This window comes from Mesocricetus auratus, unplaced genomic scaffold (genome assembly GCF_017639785.1).
Source record: "Mesocricetus auratus isolate SY011 unplaced genomic scaffold, BCM_Maur_2.0 Super-Scaffold_100024, whole genome shotgun sequence".
Classification (NCBI taxonomy): domain Eukaryota; kingdom Metazoa; phylum Chordata; class Mammalia; order Rodentia; family Cricetidae; genus Mesocricetus; species Mesocricetus auratus.
Genome location: NW_024429205.1, coordinates 14905001 through 14929801, shown reverse-complemented (window position 1 = coordinate 14929801; position 24801 = coordinate 14905001). Strand labels below are relative to the sequence as shown.

General features: G+C 50.3%; 1 protein-coding gene across 2 annotated transcripts in view; it reads left to right on the top strand.

The window, feature by feature from the left end:
- The first annotated feature begins 12212 nt into the window (after window positions 1-12212).
- Hs1bp3 (HCLS1 binding protein 3) overlaps window positions 12213-24801 on the top strand; it is a 30886-nt gene continuing 18297 nt past the window's right edge. For both annotated transcript variants that reach the window (XM_005079082.4, XM_040730806.1), the window contains exons 1-4: window positions 12213-12330; window positions 17062-17227; window positions 21397-21604; window positions 23943-24174. In XM_005079082.4, the coding sequence (XP_005079139.1) occupies window positions 12299-12330; window positions 17062-17227; window positions 21397-21604; window positions 23943-24174 (638 nt within the window). In that variant the 5' untranslated portion in view covers window positions 12213-12298. The remainder of the gene's footprint in view (window positions 12331-17061; window positions 17228-21396; window positions 21605-23942; window positions 24175-24801) is intronic.

The window sequence follows — 24801 nt, the reverse complement described above, 5'->3', positions numbered from 1 at the left end:
AATATGGGGCACCATAAGAAGCCAAACCTGAGAATAATAGGTATAGAAGAAGGCAAAGAAATACAGCTCAAAGGTACAGAAAACATATTCAACAAAATCATAGAAGAAAACTTCCCTAACCTAAAGAAGGATATGCCTATGAAAATACAAGAATCTTACAGACCACCAAATAGGCTGTACCAGAAAAAGAACTCACCTCACCACATAATAATAATCAAAACATCAAACCTACAGAATAAAGAGAAAATATTAAGAGCAGCTAAAGAAAAAGGCCAAGTAACATATAAAGGCAGGCCTATCCGATTTACACCTGACTTCTCAATGGAAACTATGAAAGCCAGAAGATCCTGGACAGATATCCTACAAATGCTAAGGGAACAAGGATGCCAGCCCAGACTACTATATACAGCAAAGCTTTCAATTACCATAGTTGGAGAAAACAAAATATTCCATGACAAAGCCAGATTTAAACAATACGTATCCATGAATCCAGCTCTGCAGAAAGTGCTGGAATGAAAACCTAGACCCAACGAAGATAACTACACTCACAAAGACACAGGCAATAGATAATCCCACTTTACATAACACCAAAAGAAAAAGGGAAGAGAACCTACACACAATAACACCACTACCAATAAATCAAGCACAAACAAGAATCATCAATCAATGGTCATTAATATCACTCAATATCAATGGTCTCAACTTGCCTATAAAAAGACACAGACTAGCAGAATGGATACAAAGACAGAACCCATCCTTCTGCTGCATACAAGAAACACATCTCAAAGTCAAAGACAGATGTTACCTCAGAGTAAAGGGTTGGGAAAAGATTTTCCAATCAAACGGACCCAAGAAACAAGCTAGTGTAGCAATCCTAATATCTAACAAATTATACTTCAAATTAAAATCAATCAAAAGAGATGAAGAAGGACATTTCATGTTCATCAAAGGAAAAGTCCATCAAAATGAAGTCTCAATTTTGAACATCTATGCCCAAAATACAAAGGCACCCACATTCATGAAAGAAATATTGCTAAAGCTCAAATCGCACATAAAATCTCACACACTAGTAGTAGGAGACTTCAACACTCTGCTTTCACCATTAGACAGAACCTCCAGACAGAAACTTAACAAAGAAACAAAAGAACTAATAGAAGCTATGACCCAACTGGGTTTAACAGACATCTATAGAACATTCCACCCAAACACAAAGGGATATACCTTCTTCTCGGCGCCACATGGAGCCTTCTCTAAAATCGACCACATAATAGGAAACATAGCAAACCTACACAGATACAAAAAAAAATGGAATAACCCCCTGTATCTTATCAGACCACTATGCATTAAAATTAGAATTCAACAATAACACAAATTGCAGAAACCCTACAAACTCATGGAAATTGAACAATGCATAATTGCACCATCCCTGGGTAAAGGAAGAAATAAAAAAAGAAATTAAAGACTTCTGGAATTCAGTGAAAGTGAAGACACAACATACCCAAACTTATGGGACACTCTGAAAGCAGTGCTGAGAGTAAAGTTCATAGCAATAAGTGCCCAAATGAAGAAACTGGAGAATAGCCACACTAGAGAATTAAGAGCACAACTGAATGCTCTAGAACAAAAAGAAGCAAACTCACCCAGGAGAAGTAGACACCAGGAAATAATCAAATTGAGGGCTGAAATCAATCAAGTAGAAACCAGGAAAACATTGCAAAGAATCAATGAAACAAAGAGTTGGTTCTTTGAGAAAATCAACAAAACAGACAAACCTCTGTCCAAACTAACCAAAAGACAGAGAGAGAGCATGCTAATTAACAAAATCAGAAATGAAAAGGGGGACATAACAATGGACACTGATGAAATCCAGAGAATCATCAGGGCATACTTTGAAAACCTGTACTCCACAAAATTCGAAAATTTAAAGGAAATGGACAATTTCCTGGATAGATATCACTTGCCAAAACTAAATCAGGAACAGAAAAACAATGTAAACAGACCTATAATCCTTAATGAAATAGAAGCAGTCATCAAAAGTCTCCCAACCAAAAAAAGCACAGGCCCAGATGGCTTCAGTGCGGAATTCTACCAGAAATTCAAAGAAGAGCTAATTCCAATACTTCTCAAAGTATTCCACACAATTACCTTGGTACCCAAGCCATACAAAGACACAACTAAGAAAGAGAACTATAGACCAATTTCCCTCATGAACATCGATGCATATATACTCAATAAAATGATAGCAAATCAGATTCAAGAACACATCAGAAAAATCATCCACCATGATCAAGTAGGCTTAATCCCAGAAATGCAGGGATGGTTCAACGTTAGAAAATCTATCAATGTAATCCACCATATCAACAAACTGCAAAAGAAAAACCACATGATCATCTCACTAGATGCTGAAAAAGCCTTTGACAAAATCCAGCACCCCCTCATGATAAAAGTCCTAGAGAGATCAGGGATAACAGGAACATACCTGAACATAATAAAAGCAATATACAGTAAACCAACAGCTAACATAAAACTAAATGGAGAGAAACTCAACGCAATTCCTCTAAAATTAGGAACAAGCCAAGGCTGTCCACTCTCTCCATATCTCTTCAATATTGTACTTGAAGTTCTAGCTACAGCAATAAGACAACAAAAGGAAATTAAGGGGATACAAATAGGAAAAGAAGAAGTCAAGCTTTCACTATTTGCAGACGATATGATAGTTTATATAAGTGACCCAAAAAACTCTGCAAGGGAACTCCTAGAGCTGATAAACACCTTCAGCAAAGTGGCAGGATACAAGGTTAACTCAAAAAAATCAGTGGCTCTATTATATACAGATGATAAAGTGGCTGAGAAAGAAATCAGAGAAACATCACCCTTTACAAAAGTCATAAACAGCATGAAATATCTGGGGATAATGTTAACCAAAGAAGTGAAAGATCTGTATATCAAGAACTTTGAGTCTCTAAAGAAAGAAAGCAAAGAGGATACCAGAAAATGGAAAGATCTCCCATGCTCTTGGATTGGTAGGATCAACATAATAAAAATGGCAATCTTGCCAAAAGCAGTCTACAGATTGAATGCAATCCCTATCGAAATTCCGGCACAAATCTTCACAGACCTTGAAAGACCAATAATCAACTTTATATGGAAAAACAAAAGACCCAGGATAGCCAAAACAACCCTAAAGGAACTTCAGGAGGCATCACCATCCCTGTCTTCAAGCTCTATTACAGAGATATAGTCCTGAAAACAGCTTGGTATTGACACAAAATAGACACAAAAATAGACAAGTAGACAATGGAATCGAATTGAAAACCCTGATTTTAACCCACACACCTATCAACACTTGATTTTTGACAAAGAAGCTAAAATTATACAATGGAAAAAAGAAAGCATCTTCAATAAATGGCGCTGGCATAACTGGATATTGGCATGCAGAAGGCTGCAGATAGATCCATGTCTATACCTTGCACAAAACTTAAGTCCAAATGGATCAAAGACCTCAACATAAATCCAACCACACTGAAACGGTTAGAAGAGAAAGTGGGAGATACTCTTCAATGAATTGGTACAGGAGACTGCTTCCACAACATAACATGAGTAGCACAGACACCGAGATCAACAATTAACAAATGGGACCTCCTGAAACTAAGAAGCTTCTGTAAGGCAAAGGACACAGTCGACAGGACAAGAAGGCAGCCCACAGAATGGGAGAAGATATTCACTAACCCCACATCTGACAGAGGGCTGATCTCCAAAATTTACAAAGAACTCAAGAAGCAAGTCTCCAAAACACCAAAGGATGCAATTAAAAAGTGGGGTACAGAACTAAATAGAGAATTCTCAATAGAGAGGCTAAAATGGTGAAGAGACACTTAAGAAAGTGCTCAACATCCTTAGCCATCAGGGAAATGCAAATCAAAACAACTCTGAGATACCATCTTACTCCTGTCAGAATGGCTAAAATCAAAAACACCAAAGACAATTTATGCTGGAGAGGATGTGGAGAGAGGGAATACTCCTCCACTGCTGATGGGAGTGCCAACTCATACAGGCACTTTGGAAGTCAGTATGGAGATTCCTCAGGAAAATGGGAATCAATCTACCATAAGACCCAGCAATTCCACTCTTAGGCATATATCCAAAAGATGCAAATTCATACAACAAGGATGTCTGTTCCACTATGTTCGTTGCAGCATTATTTGTAATAGCCAGAACCTGGAAGCAACCTAGATGTCCCTTAACTGAAGAGTGGATAGAGAAAATATAGTACATTTACACAATGGAGTACTACTCAGTGGAAAAAAAAAAACAATGGAATCTTGAAATTGGCCGGCAAATGGATGGCACTAGAAGAAACCATCCTGAGTGAGGTAACCCAGTCACAAAAAGACAAACATGGTATATATTCACTCATATATGGATTTTAGACATGGATCGGGATAGTTCCAGTCTGTAATTCCACTCACAGAGATTCTGCGAAACAGGAAAGAACCTAAGAAAGATATGCATGGTACCCCAGAGAAGAGGAATGAGGCAAGATCTCCTGAACAGATTGGGAACACGGCAGGAGGTGTGTGTGGGGATGTGGGAGCTGGGAAGAAGAGAGGGGGAGAAGAGGAGGAAAGAGTAGGTCATGGGGGAACAGGAAGGTTGAGTGGGAGGTAGAATAGGGGAAGAACAGGATGAGAAATACCATAATAGAGGGAGTGGTAGGTTTGAAGAGAGATCTGGCACCAGTAAGACCTCTAGCGATCTAAAAGAATGACACCAACTAGCAAGCTAAGAAATAGTGGAGAGACTATCTTAAATGCCCATTCCTGATAATGAACTTGATGTCTACCTTATATGCCATCCTAGAACCTTCATCCAGTGACTGATGGAAGCAGAGGCAAACACCCACAGTTAAACACTGAACTGAACCCATGGAACCCAGTGACAGAGAGAGAGAGGAGCGATGAGCAAACTGGCAAAGAATGGGCTGGCAAAACCAGCAAAGACAGCTGATCTGAACAAGGGGGAGCTCTTGGACCCCAGACTGATGGCTGAGAGGCCAGCATGGGACTGATCCAGACCCCCTGAATGTGAGAGTCAGTGAGGAGGCCTGGGCAACCTATGGGGCCCTGGGCAGTAGATCAGTATTTATCCCTGGCATACAAACAGACATCGTGTGTCCATAACACAAAGAGGGATGCTCTCTCAGCCTGGACTCTTAGGGGAGTGCCTGGACCCTGCCCTGAGTGAAATGACAGACTCTGGATATCCCCTATGTGGAAGGAAGTGGGGATAGGGTGGGAGGCTGGGGGAAATGGTGGAGGGGTGCAGGAGGAGGGGACGGAAAGGGAACCGGGATTGGCATGTGAAGCAAGCTATTTAAAATTAAAGTAATAAAAAAAGATATAAATAAATAAATAAATAAAAGCCAGATGATACACAGCCACTATCCGGCAACCCCACCCACACCCTACCTTAGGAGTTTCCAGAACAGGGTAAGATGGGACTCTTATGCTCCAGGCATCCCTGCCACAGAGCAAGGTGCCCATACTCACTTCCCACACACAAGCCCCTATCCACCAGTGCCCCGTGCTGGGAGGAGGACCCATTTACTTTTTTCGATACCTATTTCTTTACTCTGATTTCTTCCTAGCACCTTCAATTTGTGTGTCCTCCCCTGGAGGCAGTGAGCTACCATCACTGTTAGTCCCCCTTGCTGGGAACTCCAAGGTCCCCAGTCCTGTCCTTTCTTCTCCGAGGGCCACTCTAGACCCTTCCCCCAAAGAAGTGGATCTTGAACTCTGCTGGCCAGCTTCAGGGAGACCTGACAGTTCCAAAGAGGGACCCCCACCCCCAACCCTCGGAAACCAAACCTTGACTAGTGCCATAGTCCAGGTTCGGATGCCCTGACTTCCAAGTTTCTCTCTAACCCTGGAGATGGGATTCTTGGGGCCACGACTCAGAACTCAAAGGAGCAGAAGCTTACCTCCCCCAGCCGCAGACCGTCCGGAATGGCACAGAGGACAGGCAAAGAACTTTGAGTAGCTTGGGCTATGAAGCCGGTGATGGTGTCAGTGTGGCAGTGTCCCGAGTCGGCCGGAGCCAGAGCCCTCCCAAGTGACATCATGAAGTGGTGTGGCACCACTGAGCAGTTCCTGAAGCCAGAGCCAGCAGCGCAGAGCACAGAGTGGGGCCCGGAAACTGCCACAGCCTGGAGAACCAAAGACCCCTAGCCGGGATGTGGGGCCGCCCCGCCGCCGCCGCCGCCGCCGCCCTCGGGGTCTCAGACTGGTCCTGCCCCAAGCCGCTCGCTGGGAGAATCGCAGCAGCTTCCAGCCCGTCGCGGGGACAGCAGAAGCTCAGCAGCAAGAGCCGCCCAACCTCGCGGCAGCGGGCCGAGCCCCTCTCCTAGCCAGGTGAGGACCACAGGAGGCTCCAGCCTCCCCAACTAAAGGCACTGCAGCCCCCTCTCCCCGCCCCAAGACCTGAGCACTCTCCCTGGCTGGAGCATGAGGCGGCGCGCAATCCCGCTCAGCTTCCTCCCCACTCCTCTACCGAAAACACCACTCTCCCAGCTAGTTTGTGAGTGCTACGGTAGCCAGACCCAGGCCAAGGCAAGACCGGGCCCCTCCCACCCAGCTTTCTCGCCTTGAGCCCCCTTGGTGGACGGCTCACTAGGAAGTCACAGGGAGCAGCTTCAGGGGATGTTTACTGTGCATGCTTGGTTGGCATCATCTCGGAGCCAAGGTCCTCTGAGGATCCAAGTGGGAGGCCAGATCTATGGCGAAGGACGAGTGAATGGAGGGACAGGGCAGAAAGAGACAGATGGATACGGAGCGACTGCAGGAAAGGAAAAGATTTGGGCAGGGATCTTGGGCCAGGGAAGGAGCCAAACCCTTAAAGGGCTTGATGAATTAGGAAGGCAGCTAGGCAGAGACTAGCCAACTCCCATGCAGAGGAAGGGCTCAGTGTTCGATTGTGCAACCAACACGACCTCTCTACGGTCTGGGGGGGGGGGCATCACAATTCTTCAAGTCCATAGGGCAAAAGGCAACAGGCTACTAATTTGTTTGCATGTTGCCACAGCCCAGAAGGTGGCCAGGAGACCCCTTGAGTAGCGCTCTGGTGTCACTGTGGCCCTTTGAGCATGGGTGGAAAATGTTTCCACCCCCACCCCATCAGTAGGGGGCACTTGAGCATTCAGATACTGGGGCACTTATTTGGCTAGCCATCACTCTAAAAAGCAGACTGCGGGGAGGAGGGAGGTGGACAGCCTGTGTCAATTCAGTTCTGACAAATTCCAGTACGAAAATGTCCAGAAAATAGATAGCCAACTGTCAAGCGGCTTTGAGGGCCTGGTCTACATCCCCCCCCTTTGCTTTAAAATTGTTTTGGTTACCAAACTGAACATCTAAACCGGGCCTGCGAGTTTGCAGGTCAAGGTGCTATCCAAAACCCACTTCCGGATCAACTGTGGCCCAGGCTCCAGAGAAGTACACTCCCACCCTACACACACACACACACACAGAGACAGAGACAGAGAGAGAGAGAGAGAGAGAGAGAGAGAGAGAGAGAGAGAGAGAGAGAGAGAGAGAGAGAGAGCCCTGATTTTTCCCAAGCAATTCCTCCTCCATCAGGACCACCTGGGAGACAGGGGCAGAGCTCAGTCTGGGACCTCAGGGATGCTTGGGAGCTGGAAGGAATGCCTGACCAGGGTCAATACTTGAAGAGTTACAGGGGCTGTACAAGGCCCTAGCTCAGCCTGTAGCGGGCACCGGTGCACCTGGACCAAGGTTTGAGCTGCCTGCTGCTCAGCCTCCCTGCTCTTGCCTAGATGGTGGACAGCTGTGGTGACAACCTGCCTTTGGTGCCCAGGTTGGAGAGCAGATGAAAAAGCCCTGACTATGGCTTTCCTGCTTTGGGTGCCCTGGGAAGTGGCTCTGGTAGCACAGAGCTTCCTACAGTGACTCCCTTCCCACCAAGCTGCACAGTGGCCAACCAGTCAGGGGTCTCTTCGCTCAGAGAGACACTGGATCCTGGGGCCCCTCTGGCTTTCTATCTACAGCAGGCAGGCGTGTCCAGACTGCGTGTTTCACGAGTCAGCTCTATGTTGGGAAACACGGAGAGCCCTGGGCTGTCAAAGTCCTGGTTCTGGATCTGGCTTTGACCACTAACAAGAGACCTGAACTCAAGCCCCTCTTGAACCTCTGGCCCCAAGCCCCTCATGGAGCTGCCTCCTGCCAGCTATAGTGAGAGTGACAGTCACATGTCAACCGAGGGACAGTGAAAGGAACCACAATAGTGAGTGGGACCAGGAGTGTGCCCTCTGTATGTCCTCTGTACGGACCTCTGACCTCTGATCCACAGTGTGTTTGGGGGGGAGGCGGTTGTAACTGGCTTAGGTCTGCCTCCCTGGGGGAGATGGAGGAGAGACTTGACAGCACCTGCAGAGGCATCTACTGCCTCTCCCCTCTCTTCCCATGGCAATGGCTCCTCTACTCAGCCCCTAGGAAGGCTTCAGGAGTCTCTCCCAGGAAGAACTGCAGCAACAGAAGTAATGATTCCAGCAGGTTCTGCCACAGCACCAGTGTCTGCCCTGGGCCAGGACCTCAAGCTGCAGGGATTTCCCATGCTTAACCTATAACTAGGCTGCTCAGGTTGCCCCAAGCAACCGCTCTGGCATCCACACTGGGGTCCTCAAAGCCCTGGCCTCGAGCCTCTGGGCGTGGCCTGCTCTGTGGCCCAGACCACCCTGTGGGGGAGGGGAGGAGAGGTGATGGGAGATGGTAGCTTCTTTCCCAGGGGCCTTCCTTAGGGTGCCTTTCAGTGCCCCTATTTGGGACAAACCGCAGAGGACTGGTGGATAGTGCCACCTGCTGGCAAGAGTATGTAACAGCGCCTGGCTCATTAAAACGAGGCTTCTAAACTTCCCTTTTGGGAGGTGTCCTGGGAGAAGAGATGACCAAGTCCAGTGAGGCCAAGAGAAACACTGCAGTATGAAGGAGGACCTGGTCTTCAAACTGCATTACTGTGGACTTCCTTTGTGACCCTGATAGAGTTCATCTCCACCCATAATCCCAGCATTCAGGTGTGGGGACACCAGACCTTGAGCAGAAACCCACTTCCCCTTTGGCCTGGGAGCAGGCATCTATGTATTGTTTACTGAAAACAATTCAGTGCTTTAAAGCTTGATAGGGCTCAGATAGGGCTGGCTCACTGAAATACCATGCCTTCCACACCTCCTATGGCTAGATGCCTCTTCCTGCCCCCTGTGGTGTCTCCCCGATTCTGGGGCCGGAGATTAAACCACCAGCCAGGAGGGTGAGAAGTGGAAAGAATGGTATGTAAATGGATGGCAAAAGTCCTTAAAAAGGGAAGCTCCTTTTTCTTAGAGAGACTTCTCCTGAGATTTCTCCTGAGAGCTCTCCTAAACTGACTTGGGAAGATAAAGTTTTCTTAAAGCAACCGACCGGTCTCTGTGTCATCTATCCCGACCACCTCGCTACATTCTCGGATGCAGGCCGCACAGCAGGTGCGACATTCAGGAGGTAATTTTCAGTTTCGAGAGCCTGGGCTAAATAATAAGACTCTGTCTCTCTAAACATGCAAAGTCTAGCATCCTCTGCCTCTTAGATGGGAATGGGGTGTGGTCTTGTTGGAGGAGGTGTGTCACTGGGGGTGGGCACATGCCAGGCTCTCTCTCTCTCTCTCTGTCTCTGTCTCTCTGTATCTCTCTGTCTGTCTCTGTCTCTGTCTCTGTCTCTCTCTCTCTCTTTTTCTCTTTCCCGATGTAAAGCTCCAGGGCCCATGCCTGTTGGCTTCCTGCCATGATGGCAATGGACTCACGCTCTAAAACTGTAAGCCATCTCCAGATTAAATGCTTTCTTTTATGAGTTACCGTGGTCATGCTGTCTCTCCACAGCAATAGAACAGTAACTAAGACAGCATCCAAACTTAAAAATCAACAAGATCTTTTGCAATCAAAGCTGCCATTGTGTGATAATTTGGAAGATCCAGCCTTCCAACCTTGACCAAAGAACCCAGGGTTTCTGCTCTAGATACACAATAATGAAGGAAATAGTGCTGGTTGGTGTCTGTCAATTTGACACAAGCTATTGTCACCTGGGAAGGGGAACCTCAACTGAGGAACTGATTCTATAAAATTAGCTGGTAAAACCAGGCAGTGGTGGTGCACCCCTTTAATCCCAGCACTCGGGAGGCAGAGGCAGTGGATCTCTGTGAGTTTGAGACCTGCCTGGTCTACAGAGCGAGTTCCAGAACAGCCAGGACTGTTACACAGAGAAACCCTTGTTTCACACACACACACACACACACACACACACACACACACGCTGGTGCCTACAGAGACCAGAAGAGGGCATCAGATCCTCTGGAGTTGCAGGCAGTTGTGAATGGCCTAATGTGGGTGCTCAGAATAAATTCATGTCCTCTAGAAGAATACCAGAGACTCCTTGTGTATTCCAGAAGTAAGCCCCATGACATTGAGTCACAAAAATATGTGAATTTTTTTTTTTTACTTTTCTAGCCCTCATAGCATTCAAAGCAGAAGGAGGGCTGTTGGTGGAGGTTTTTGATCCACAGTGCTTGCGGTACATTTCATTTCATTCAGTTGCTGTGATCACTCTCAGCATTGTGTGATTCTGTTACACACACACACACACACACACACACACACACGTGTATCTTCAAGGAGGAAAACAGAACAAGATCACTCACTTTTCATCCTGGGGTCTGGTACCACCTCCTCCTGGAAGAGTTCTTCCTACAGCCCTCCCTACCCAGGCTGTTACTCATGAGCTCTCCATCTGCAGGGTGTCCTCATTCCCCAGAGCCTTGAAATCTCCAACTAGCCCCAAGTTGTCAAAACCGCTAGACAAAACTGAATCCCCGACTGCAGCCCCAGGCCTGAGCTGTGCTGGTGAGCCTTGTCTTAATGACTAGCAACATGGTGGCCCCTCCCACTTCACCGTATGGAAATGAGTAAACCCCCGGAGCATCAATTAAGGGGCAGAGAAATTGAACAGGTCCTCAGACAACCTACCCCACTGGAAACAAAGGGGATGCTAGAACGTGGCAGGCCAGAGTTCAGGCAGGCTCCTGCTGATCTGACAAGCCCACAGCACTGGAGGCCTGACTCCCTCTGGGAGAAGCGCGAATGGAGCGCCTAGAGGCGTAGAAAGTTCCGGGCAACACCGACTTTGTTACCACTGCCTCCGCCACAGAGCTGAGCAGGAAGCACACAATATCAGATTTAGATCCCACGTTCCAGGCATTGTACACAGTTAAGCCCGGGAGCCTGTGGGACCCGCGGGAGCAGAAAATGGAATTGCTATCAAGCAAGTGGGTCACTTTCACCAGAACACCTGAGCAGGCACCAGGTGTGCCGAGATTCCTGTAGTGCACAGGACAATCCCAAGTCATGGGGAAGCCCAGCTCATTAGCTCACAGGGTATTGGCGGCAGGCAGCCTTCAGAGGGAGTCCTCACCATGGTCTCTGCTCTCCTCGACCCTCACAAGGTATCTCTCCAGTGCTCTCATGGGGGAGGGTGTCATCTGGACCCTTAGCCTTAATAGTCTCCTTTCTACCCAGCAGCCCACAGCCGAATCTTAAGTCCCCAGGTCCTGACCATAGATTCCGTGACATTCAGCATTGACTGGATGACAACAAGATGGCGGTCCCTTTCTGCAATGGGCAGAAAGAAGAAAGGGGATGGGAGGCAAGGGTGGGAAAAGGAGAGGAGGGGTTTGGATGGGACAGAAGGGGAGGGCGCATTAAAATCTGTTCCTGCCTGTGAGATGCCTCGGTGAGTGGAAGCACGTTCTGTGCCAGCTTGGTGACCTACGTTCAACCCCCACCCAGGCGGAGTCCATGGGGCAAGGAGAAAACCAACTCCTAAAAGTTGTCGTTGATCTCACAAGTGCAGTGTTAATTACAGAGAGAGAGAGAGAGAGAGAGAGAGAGAGAGAGAGAGAGAGAGAGAGAGAGAGAGAGAGAGAGAGAGAGAGATTGGCATATATGAAAATGGCCTCAGAAGCCTAAGCATGTGCTGGGATTAAATGGCATCAGGTGCCAGGTTTATGCGGTGACTATGGGGGATCTGGGAAGGGTTGAGAAGCAAAGCCCCTCACTACCCCAGGCCACAGAGCCTGCGAGGTGCAAGGTCTGCCACCAGGGGGCGGGCCAGAGCCGGGGAGGTGGCGCAGCGCCCTGGCTGGGCGGGACTAGGACGCAGCTACGCCCGCGACGCCCGGTCCCGTGACTGTTCACCCGCCTGCAGCCGACATGCAGTCCCCGGCGGTGCTTGTCACCTCCAGGTGAGCCAGAGCCCCGACCCTCACGTCCCCGGCACCCTAGCTGCCTGAAGCTTTATTCCTCTGCACCCCACTACCCCGCGGGGGTGATAGCGCGCCATCTAGCGACCCCGGTTTTACAGACGAGGAGACAGAGGCCCCCTAGAGGATAAAGCACTCACCCAAGACTATCTAGAAAGGCCTGGGACTGGTGAAATCGGGCTGGCTGGGACAGGGGCAGGTTCCCTGTCTTTGTGTACTTGAAAGGTCATTTCTTCCGAACCCCCAAACCTTTCAACGCTACATCTGTGTGTACCTGCCCGATGCTAAGCACCAGGGGCGAGGTGAATCAAACAGACTGGTCCTGCAGGGGATACCCGCACCAGAGTAGCTAGTGCTGCGGGAGGGAGGGGACAGTGCGTTCCAGTTGCCCTAGGGATATAACACACAGCTGCTGGTGGGCGCCACCAGGTAGAACTGAGACCCTGACAAGTTGGCGCCCGCCAGAGTTCAGGAGCTTCCGCAAAAGGGTCAGCGGCATTGCGCACCCACCCAGAGCCACACCTAAGGGACCCAACCTGATTGGAACGTGGAAAGGCTGGGAGGGGAGTGGTCCTAGTTCCTCACGTTCTAAGTAACTCTAATAAAATGGCGAACTTCAAGGATATTTGTATACTCCGCCTTTGCTCAACCTGCACAAACTCTAACCAAGATGCCAGCTTGCTGTGAAAATGGACACAACAGCCAACACAGATTGGGCTGTACTCCCAGCTCCCTGTCTAGAAAAGTGTGGTTCTGTAAAGAAACCGAGATGTTGGCAGCTGCTTGCTGTCCTTGGTTTGGTGAGTGAGGCTGCGGGTCCCATCTGAGATGTCCCTACTACCCTGTGGGTTGTTTACTGTCACTGAGCCTCGGTTTCCCTTTTCTGTAGACGGACGTTCTATATAGACGAGCAATTAATGTCCCTGTTGGCCGCACCAAGCAGACTCATGGCTGTGAATTTGGTGCTGGTGCCTCGTTAGGGGAATTGTGGCTTCCCTCAGTGACAGCATGTGCGTGGGTGTTCATAGCTGATGATGGTGAGGGCGGAGGAGTTGTGGCCCTGTCCATTCTGACAGTCACAGTGGACCAGGGAGCTTGCCTTCAAGGAAGGCTGACACCTTTGCAAGCACTGAGGTGGCACTGGACCCAAGACCAAGCGATGTTTCCATTCTTCCCCTGCCGGGCATCTCCCGGGCTTCGTCCATGCATCCAGCAAGCAGGTGTTTTCCTCAGGGGCCTCTTCTGTGCCAGACGCTGCTCTAGGATTTTGAATACAGTGCTGAGGCTTTGATGGGAATAGGATAGTAAATACTGAGAAAGAAGGTGAAATAATGGGAGAGCTGGTGATAGGCGTGAGCTCTTTATTTGTTGGTTGATTTTTTTTTTCAAGACAGGATTTCTCTGTGTAGCTTTGGAGGCTGTCCTGGAACTCCCTCTGTAGATCAGGCTGGCCTCGAACCCACAGAGATCCACCTGCCTCTGCCTCCCAAGCACTGGGATTATAGGCACGCACCACCACTGCCCCCGCTTAGACATAGATGTGGTCAAGGGACATTTTTCTGAGAGATGGCAGGCAAACGGGCACTTGAGAATTCCCCCCTTGGGGAGAGAACTATAGTAAGGAAATCTTGACGTGTGTGCTCGGCAGAGAAGACAGCATGACCCACAGTCCAGAGGCCAGTGTGCTAAAGTCGAGGAGCATGGAGAGAGATTGCCAGGTGCCCCAAAGAGCCCCCAATAGGGAAAGACCTCCAGGTTTCGTTCTGAATGTGATGGGAAGCATAGACAGAGAGACCACGGGACTAGGGGCACGGAGACCCTTACGGCTGCTGTGCCCCCGCTCTGCAAGCACTGGCTGGAATCCAGGTGGAGCATGGTGGCCTGGCCCGACTGAGGGAAGGCTTGCTTAGGTGCTGTGTGCTGTGAATGACGAGCTCTGAGGTCTGTGAATGGTGAGGTTGTGGGTGATGGGGAGACATGGAGATTCCGCAGCAGGACTAGAACTGTCCTGAGCTTACTGCTTCCTGGTACGGGGAAGAGTCTGGGTCACAGACAGGAACTGGGGCGCCTTTGGCCTGGGATGTCATGGAAGGCTTTGGATCTGGGTGAGTCCTGTGGAAGACGGTGTGAGCCAGATCACGGCGAGCCTTGGGAATGAAGTTAATAGGATCCTAAGAGACCTGTACCCACATTGAAACTGAGCAGTTTGGTGTAGGGCACGGGTGAGCGTACTATAACCCTGAGCCACATCCTGTCAACGACTTGCTTCTGTGAGTCCCGAAAGGATTAAAAAAAGAGCAAAAGAAAAAAAGAAAGGCAAAGTGGGTACCTTTTGGGAGGCCCTGCCAAGGTATGCCACTAAGCAAACACACCGCGTGCTTCAGAGTTAGTGTGAGAGGTTTATTGGGGGAGGGGGGAGTGAAAGAGCGAAAGGCTGTCTTGGAGTGGGAACGTGAAAGAGGCAGACAGACAGAGAACAGGCAAGAGGAGAGTTGAGTGGCAAGGAACACGAGAGAAGCAAGAGATGGAGCTATGCCTGGTGAACACTTTATGGAGGGTGCACATGTCACACAGCCGACGGTGGAAAGGTACCTGGCGACGGGTGATGACGTAACTGCCTCCGTGCTTGGCTGGAACTGACAATTCCAGTTGTACAAGAACATACCGAGTCCATGCAGGTGTCGTCTGTGGCTGCTTTCTGCTTTCCCTTTGTGTCTGAAGGCAGCGCTGAAGTGATGTAAATGACTCCCCTCCCCCCCTCCCTGGTTTTTTTGAGACAGGGTTTCTCTGTTTAGCTCTGGAGACTGTCCTGGAACTCACTCTGTAGACCAGGCTGACCTTGAACTCACAGAGATCCGCCTGCCTCTGCCTCTCTAGTGCTGGGATTAAAGGTGTGCGCCACCACCGCCTGGCAAGTATGTCATTCTTGCAAACTCCCAGATGATGCTTATGCTGTCCAGGGACCGCATCTTTCAAACTCTACATCTGGATGAGACCGTGTTCCCAGGCTTACTGCCCTTGCCTGAAGTTGGTGGTCAGGAGTTTCAGGGAGGGAGGGAGGGACAGAGGAGCGGTGTTGTGCCAATCAGGCATAGCTGCCTGGGCACAGGGGCAAAGGAAGAGATGGGCTGCACCAGTGAGCTTCTCCAATCCAACTCTGCCCTAGGCGTGAAGACAAGGGAACCAAGCCTGAGACGTAGAGATTCGTGTTGTAGGGAATGCTCGGCTGCTAGGCTCAATACCACAGGAGACAGGGATAGGACACGGACTTCAGTTCCTGGTGTGGGTGGCTGTGGGTCACCTCCAGGGAGCAGGGTCCACGGGAGGTTCCAGTGGGGGCTTGATCATCCTCTCTGTCACCTGCCGTTCAGGGTGAGCATCCTTCCCTGTTGTCACTTCCCACCGCCTCATTTTCATTGTCCTTACGGTCAGAAGGAAAAGTGCGGTGATCTATTGTTTATGATCTAACAGAGCTTGCCCGAAGGGCAGAGAAGCAAAGCAGCCAGTCACTAGAAAGCTCTTGCCTCTACCAAGGCTGGGGTGATCCTGTCCTCACCATGACTGGAACCTGAATACCCTGTGAATGTCCTGAGCTCCTGTCTTATATTCCTCTCTAGTGCTGGGATTAAAGGCTTGCACCACCACTGCCTGACCTCTATGGCTGTGGCTGGCTTTGCATTCTGATCTTCAGACAATCTTCATTAGATCATAAACAATAAATCACCACAGAAAAGATTCCTCATTTTTCTTTCACACTGGCAAAGGCTGCCTTGGTTATTCCATGGAGCTCTGGCACCAAAGACAAGTCCTTTGGGGTGTCTGTTCCCATCTTTTAGGTGGGGTTGAGCAGATGAAGTAATTTCACGTATTCCACCTGCTGCGAGTTCCAGATGCTTCTCCCATACCATAGCCTCTAGTCTTCCTCCTCCCTCCTGTCCTTGTAACAGTGACGCATGGTCTCCATCCAGCATCAGATAGAGAACTCTGTCATTTGGCCATTGGTAAAGAAGAGGGCTAGCTTAGCATGTCTTATCGTTCAGCGTGTCTGCCCTGGATGCTTCCCCCTGCAGTGGGATTCATGCTTGATGATGGGCCTCACATGGGAAGAGAGTTTTCCCCATGAGTGAGGTCTGTGCAATCACTGGACACACACACACACACACACACATTGCATATGTTATGCTTTTAGTAGACTGCCTCAGCGTGACAGCCTTGTTCCTGTGAGTGTGCTTGTGCGTGCATGTGTGTATCTGTGTGTGTCTGTATGTGTAATGGTGTCTGTGTGTGTGTGTGTGTGTGTGTGTGTGTGTGTTGCATTAAAAATACTCCATGGGCTCTGGTGCGCATTCATAGCTCTCTGAGAGCAATAGGTTAGCCAGCACCTTTTTGCAGTCAGAGGATGTTCTAACTATACCCAGGCTTGGGTGTCTGTCCCCTACTATCCAGAGGAGGAAGCTACTGTTTCCCTGCAGCCTTGGATGTCATTGTAATTCCCCAGCTTCAACAACTCTATTGGCTGTCCCCTTGCCCTCTTTGGAGCTGAAGAGGTGTGTCTGTCCAGATTCCCTGGGGGACTTCAATCCTTCTCTGTCTTCACAGACTCAGGTGCCTGTCTTAGTCTACATACCCCTCCCCAAGAATGCAAAGACAGACTGACAGGGTCACACAACGGAGTGACCGGGCCCCACTGACCTGCCTTCCTTCACTTTACAGGCAAATTCAGAATGTCCACACAGGCCTTGACTTGACAGTGCCCCAGCACCAGGAAGTACGGGGCAAGATGATGTCCGGCCACGTGGAATACCAGATCCTGGTGGTGACTCGCTTGGCTGTGTTCAAGTCTGCCAAGCACCGGCCTGAAGATGTCGTCCAGTTCTTGGTGAGCAGAGGACTCTAGCCATGATGCCCTGAGGGTTCCCAGGCAAGGTGTCTGCCCCTCAGGGTGCAGTAGCACCAGAGTCTGACACTTCCCTGTACAACCATGTGTCCAGGGTCTGGAGGGCTAGACTGTGGGATGACAGAAACACCAGACTAGATCCATCTTAGCGTCCATAGGAAGGCGGACTTGGAAAGAGACATAGATGGTGACAGGAGCTCATGGGAGACTAGGAATGTGTAGAGAGTGCAACCTAATACACCTTGGAGAAAAGATTCTGGAAACTTCCTGGAAGAGGTGAAGGCAGGACAATGTTTTAAAGAATAGATGCTGTTACTGGATGGTGGTGGTGCACGCCTTCAGTCCCAGCACCCGCAGGCTGAGGCAGTTGCATCTCTGAGTTTGAGGCCAGCCTGGTCTAAAAAGTGAGTTCCAGGACAGCCAGGGCTACCCAGAGAAACTCTGTCTTGGGAAGTGGGGGTGGGGGAGATATAGATGGTCCTAAGCAGCAGTGGAGGAGAAGGCTGTCCCAGAAAGAAGGCACAGGAGCTGGGAAGGGGCTGGGAATTGGGAGCCTCCGAGTGGTTGAGTCTGGTCTTGGGATGACATGGAAGGACACAGAGGTTGGTGACATGCAAGACACAGTTGGACCTGGACTTGTCTTGCAGACAAGTAGTTTCAAGCATGGAAGTAACAGTCCCATCTGCCTTTAACCAGAGTCTAGTAACAGCAAGGCATTGGGATCAGGAGACAGGGAGCCTGGTTCTGGGGACAGCACAGTAAGCCACTAGGCTGAAAGCCCACACAGACAGTAGGTGGGGCAAAGAGAGAGGGAGGTGCTTACAGTGTGCTGCTCCCATTGGCCAAGATCAGCTATAAACGGAAGTTTCTGTCCCGCCTGGTCCCGCAGCCATTCAGTCCCAAGTAAACACACAGAAGCTTATATTAATTATAAACTGTTTGACCAATGGCTCAGGCTTCTTATTGTCTAGCTGTCTCTTATTATTAATCCATTGCTGTTAATCTGTGTATCTCCTCATGGTGTCGGCTTACCAGAGAATGCCCAGGTGTCCTACCCTCCCAGTTGCTACGTGGTTTCTTCCTGATGACTCACTCTCTGCATTCCTCTTCCCAGAATTCTCCTGTCTGGATATACCCTACCTATTGGCCAAAACAGCTTTATTCATCAACCAATAAGAGAAATATATATTCACAGCATATAGAAAGACATCCCCCATTAAACAGCAGCATTGGTGAGAAGCAGGTCGGGGCTGTGGTGAGTGTGGTATTCACCCACTGGGTAGACACAGGAAGCCCAGCATGGGAGTGGACTAGGCCTGAGACTCGGGTATTTAGACATCAGTTTGGAAGTCATGTTAAGAGTTGGGAGTGGATTAAGATACCCAGACAGCAGAGGTGGATAGCAGGGAGAGGAGCTGAGGAAGAAATCCTGGAGATACCAGCAGGCCAGCAGCAGTTGAGTCTGCCATCAAGGCAGAAAGGTGGGGCTGGCTGGGTAACCAAAGTCACAGAAGCTAGGGGAACAGAGGGTCTCAAAAAAGGAGTGATGTGTTCACCATTTATCGATCTCTTATGGAAGGGGTCCAAACCTGATGAGCAGGGAAGATGGGATCTTAGGCTAAGGTAAAACGAAACAGAGTCCTCTAGTAACACGAGGGAGCAGCCTGCTGCAGGCTGGTTCCACAACCCAGGCAACCAAGACAAAAGGAAAAGAATGAGTGCACAGCTCTGTGACAGCAAGGGACCAAAATTATAAGAATAATGTAAGGAGACTGGAGAGGTGGCTCAGAGGTTGAAAGCATACTTGCTTCTCTTCCAGAGGACCTGGGTTCTATTCCCAGCACCCACATGGCAGCTCACAGCTGTCTGTAACTTCAGTTCCAGGGGGTCTGACATCCTCACATAGACACACATCCAAGCAAGCCACCAATGCACCTTAAAAAAGAACAGTGTAAGTCACAGAGGTGGACATGAGCCCATAGTTCTGGGTCTGCTATGTTCTGAGAGTGGATCTGCTCTACAGGGCATTTGCACCTCCTGGTAATCTGACCTGACCTCAGATTGCCGGAGCTCAGTGCACCGTGCATTCACAGAGCGGGGTAAAGGGAGTGAGTGAGGCTGGCGCCTGAGGTAGAGGCAGCATCTTGGGGACACTTGGGGCTCCAGTGCAGCCCACTCTGCCCTGTACGGAGGACTGGATGTCAGAGCAGGGTGAATGAAAGGTCACCCGTGATGCTTCCTCATGCCACACTGAACAGTGATGACCATGCCCTGTGGAAAGCATGTTGGGGTGTGTACAAAGTGTGGGCATGCGCGCATACTTGCTGGTGCGTTGCAGACCTTGAAGTACCTAAGAGGGCAAAGGAAAACTTATTTGTTGCCCCACACACCATGGTATCGGGGGGTGTAGCCCAGAGTTATGGCCCAAGGAATTTCATGAGTTAGCTAAAAGAATGAATGAGCATTTTGTGTCTGTTCCTTAAAAGGGGATATATGTGTTTTAGTAAAAGCAACCCTTTAGTTGTTAGCCTTGAGGTAAAGCCAGCCCCCAGGGAGGAGCACTGTACCCAAGATCTGGCATCCACCCTGCGAATCTACATTACACAGGCATGTACGCACGCCAGGGGACCATGAGGTAGCATCGCTGTCTGCCCAGAGCTCTGCAACGCCTGCCATACAGAGGCACCGGGTATTTTTGAGTTCACACCTCAGCTCCCTGTTGCTCTTGTCACGTTTGCTGGCAGCTGCTTGATGTTCTGCCTAGAGCACAAATGGATGAGAGCCGTCTGTGTGGCGCCTGAGCCCCTCCTGGAAGTTAAACCTCACACTCCCTGATCCGTGGGTCTGTAGCCTGAGTCTGCATAGAGCAGTTAGGCCAGCAGGGGGCACTCACTCCCTGCTGTGGCCAGGCTGCAGCTGCCGGTGCCTCAGAATAACTCAGGGATTCCTGTGGGAACCTGAGTAACTGGTGCACGGGGGAATCCTCCTTACCCTTTCCCTGAGAGTTCTTCCCAGGAACGTTCCAGAGCCAGGCCGGAACTATGGGCAGCAGCTTCCTCTCCCAGGGGCTCCCCTTTCAGAGGGTTCTGAAGCTCCACCTCCTACCCCTACTCTCACGGCACAGCCACCTCCTGGTGTCTAGGACCTGAAACTGGGCGATATGCCGGTTAGCTAGCTGTGGACCACACCCTGCCAGGCAACTGCCAGGCCTTCCAGAGCCCCGGTGATGGGGACACCCACAGTCCAGTCACACTTAAGCCAGTGCAGCCAGGCCCCGGGGGTGCAGGTCATCCATGCCTTTATCATCAACGGTGCCACATATTTACTGGGGAGGTGAGCCTAGCCTTCAGGGAAGTACCACTGGGTCTAGGAAACCCAGGATGTCAGTGAAGGTCAGGTCATAAGGCAAGTGACCTTTGTCTGAGCTGATGTGGAGTATTACAGGTCCCAGAAATGGCACCAAACCCGTCATGCTATGGCTACTCACTGCATGAGGCCCAGAGCTAGCTGGGGCATTCTGTGTCGGCAAATGCATAGCAAGAGTGTAGCATATGAAACAGTGATTTCTGAACTTAGAGGAGGAGAAGGCAGCTATAATGGATTGTGGCGGTTAGCCTGTGACCTACAGTAAATCAAGTGTTACCTGTAGAGACTCAAGGAACACCTGGTAGTGGCAGCAGGAGCTGAGGCCCACCTCACCCAGACTTCCTTGCATCTCTGGTAACTTCCTTGGTGACTCTGTCCCATGTCAGAAGACCAGTCCAAGTCAGAATGATCAAGATGTCTGTGCTGTGAAAAGGTGGCTCACAGTGCTCTCACAAGATGGCCCGTCACCTGCCAGGTGCTGAACTCACTCTGCTAGGGTTCAGAACGCTCAGAATAGGTGGAGGCAATGGTCATTTGCTGGCCACGTGGGTCCCTGTTAAAGGTCTTTGCCCAAACCTGCAGCGGCACCTTAGGTCTCTTCATTATTGCATCCTTCCTTTGGGACTTGGAAATTTCTCTGGGGACCAGAGATTGAGGCTTGGGGGAAGAGGGGTTAGGCAGAGGGGCAGCAGGCAGTCCTGCTCCAGGCACTTACCTGGTCAGGGTGAGGAAGCCTCTTACCCTTGCCTCTTCTCTCAGGAAACCACAAACTCCTCTCATTCCAGGTCTCCAAAAAATACAGCGAGATCGAGGAGTTTTACCAGAAACTGAGCAATCGTTACCGGGCAGCCAGCCTGCCCCCGCTGCCTAGGAAGGTCCTGTTTGTTGGGGAGTCTGACATTCGGGAAAGGACAGCCATGTTTGATGAAATTCTGCGCTGTGTCTCCAAGGATACCCAGTTGGCGTGCAGCCCAGAGCTGCTAGAATTCCTAGGTACCAGAGGCTTTGTCCCATGTCCCCGAGGTGGCTGCAGCCCAGAATCCCCCCTCACCACTGTGACTCGGTGGGAGGCCCATTGCCACCCTCCATGATCTGCAAGCTTTAGCAAAGCTATTGAGGTAGTTGGGCCTCAGTGACCTCCTGGGCTGGATGGTGAGCAAGAGCAGGATTCCTGTGGGAACCTGAGTAACTAACCTCTGGATGCCAGCGAGTGTTCACAGAGTGACCTCGCCATGGCCTTCCTAGCCATCCTCATTATGTATCTCCCTACACTTACATACTTTGCCTCCTGCCAGCCAGACCTGGCAGCCTGTGACATGCAGAGATCACTGGGTTCCACACCCAACCTTCTGACTGGGTGTCACACTCAGCTGGTGCCCCACATAGAGAGTATGGGTGTGATCTGGCACTCTTATAGCCAACTCTGGGGACTCTGAGCTCTTTATAACATCAGGGACCCCCCCCCCCCCTTCCTCCCCTGCCTTCTTTCTTTCGTCAGTGCTCTCCATATGAGAAGTAATTTACTGATGGAGATCGTGTATGAACTAACGCACAACTTCAAACAGCCTGTTGTGCAGAGGTGGTGATAAAAAAAGACCAGTGCCCCGCCTCCTGTCTACTTAAATCCTCCTGGGCGAGCACCTGCCCTTCATGTCCCGGATGATGGGGCCAGGCCACACCTGTGGGTGGTACCTCTCCTCACCGCTTCCCCTTTCCAGTCAGTTAACTCTGCTCTTTTCTGATCCCAGGGGTCTCCAGTTCTACAGGCCAGGGCATAATTCCCTTAAACCAAATGTGAAGGAAGAACACTGTCTAAGATTTTAACTACTGAGTGATGTTTGTTTGTTTGTTGAGACAGAGCTTCTCTGTGTAGTCCCGGGTGGTATTCATTAATTCACTTGAGACCAGGTTTCTCTATGTAGTCTTGGCTGTCTTGAAACTCACTACATAGACCAGGCTGCCCTCAAACTCACAGGGATCCACCTGCCTCTACTTCCCAAGTGTTGGGACTAAAGGGGTATACCACCCTGCCTGGCTGAATGATTTTCTTAAGTGGCTGTTTTAAAGGGTAACTCCGCAGTCACTGTTCACATACAGATGAACAGTCCAGATCTATGCTTCTCAGTCTGTGGGGGACGACTAGCTACTTATTCCCAGCCTCTCACAGACAGATATGCTCGTAAATATTGCATGCTCAGATGCTGCAATGATGCCAAGCCTCTGTGCACATTTCTGGGGGCTTGCTTCCCCTTTCTGAACCGAACTTACTGCAAACACCTGCCTCTGATGCCTTGAGAAGAACTGATGTAAGCCCAGTTGTCCTGGAGTGGTGGCAGTTTGTTCTGGAATCTCCCCGACATGCTCACTGCACTCATTCAGGTAGCAATCTGAAAATGCAGACTCCTGCAGTTATCTGCCTATGGTTAGGTCAGCAGAGTCCCTTACGGGGACCTAACTATTGTGAAACGTTCAGAAAGAGACAGTTCTCAAGCCCCATTGTACACTGGCTGGCGCACTTCTCACTGGGTTCCTGGGCACCACCAGCGTGGCTGTCTCTGTGGTAGAGTTAACTCTGGCTTTGGGGGCCGATTGTTCTCAAGCATGGATCAGATGTTGCTCTCCTGAATTCTTAGCAGCTGTGATCGCTTACCTGGACGTGAGCCACACAAGAATGGGTCCATTAACCTTCCCTCATGAATGTTGGAGGGACTCAGAAGACCCAACCTGTCCCAGGAGACAGATAGGGCAGATGGAGGGACAGACAGACGGATAGATAGGTAGACAGATGGGTGGGTGGGTGGGTGGGTGGGTGGGTGGATGGATGGATGGATGGATGGATGGATGGACAGACAGGACAGATGGATAGACAAGCTGTTAGGAGGGAGGGTTTTTTTTTTAACATGGTATAATGATTATAAGCTGCCCATGCTCCTATAAGTAATCCCAGTTAAACTCAACATCAAGCTAGACATGGGTGGAATCTTCCCTTAGTTCTGCAGTTGGTCCTCCCTCTGGGGTGAATAGAGAGTTGTCTATGTCTCCCTGGGAGAAGCTCACATATCACTGGCCCACAGAAATTCCGAAACTCCTGCCTTCCGCTCGTTCTGACATTTCCCATGACTAGGCCACCCCAGGCTTCCATGGTGCCAGCATCACTGAGGGGGATACCTTAGGACCTGACCCTCTCCCAGACTCTCGATTCAGGATGATGCAGAACTGGGGTCCCAAGAAGTTACAGGAAGCCCTCGGCCTCAGAACCTGGCTTGGGAGGGTGGGTGTGGCGATGTCTCCTTGAAAGTGGACATCAAGCTCTCCTTTTCTTCTTCCATAGGCACCAGATCCCCAGGGGCTACAGGCCTTGCCGCTAGAGAGCCCTTTGTACTGGATGACGCAGCCAGCCAGCCAGGCGACAACGATGAGGCTTTCGACTTCTTTGAGCAGCAGGATCAAGTGCAGCCGCCCACACTGGGCCTGAGCAACAAGGATGCGGAGAAGTCCCTGGAGGAAGAGGAAGAGGAGGAGGAGGAGGAGGAGGAAGCACTGGACCCCCTGGGCATCATGCGGTAGGTCTCCACTGCTTCCCAGGCCGTTTGCTCAAAGCGGTCTGGACCACAGGGCTTTGACCTGGCACACTCAAGAGAGTTTGCTCTGCTCCACCTCACTCAGTATCACCTGCCTATCCTGACTCATAGCCCCTCCCCCCCATCTGTGGCCAGCTGTGGAGTTAGGCCCATGATAGCTCAGTAGTACAGCCTGCTGGGCCCATCTACTGGCACCGGGACCTGGGTTCCCCTTCTGCTGAGTGAGTGGCAATGCAACCTGTTTGCCCCCGAGCACACCTCTCCATCTGTGCGGCAGGACTCCCTTCCGCTCCTCCGGGACTGTGGGAGCCTCCATGAGTGTGTGGATGTCAGTCACACGTGCTCCAAATGGAGATGAGGAGGCAAACCAGCTAGGCTCCCCTTTTGCTTCAATCCTCGCTGATGCACTCAGCCAGTCAGTGAGCTGCTCCTGAGCCCTGGCTACCTGGACCACCCTGAGCTGGAAAGAGGGACAGGGCCCAGGCTGGAGAAAGAGATGCACAGCCAGACACCTCCTGCCACAGCCTCCCCCAGTGGACGTGGGCTGAGAATACATGGCTTCCCTAATGGAAACCGGCCACTCAGCCATCCCAGAATACCTTTGCTCCT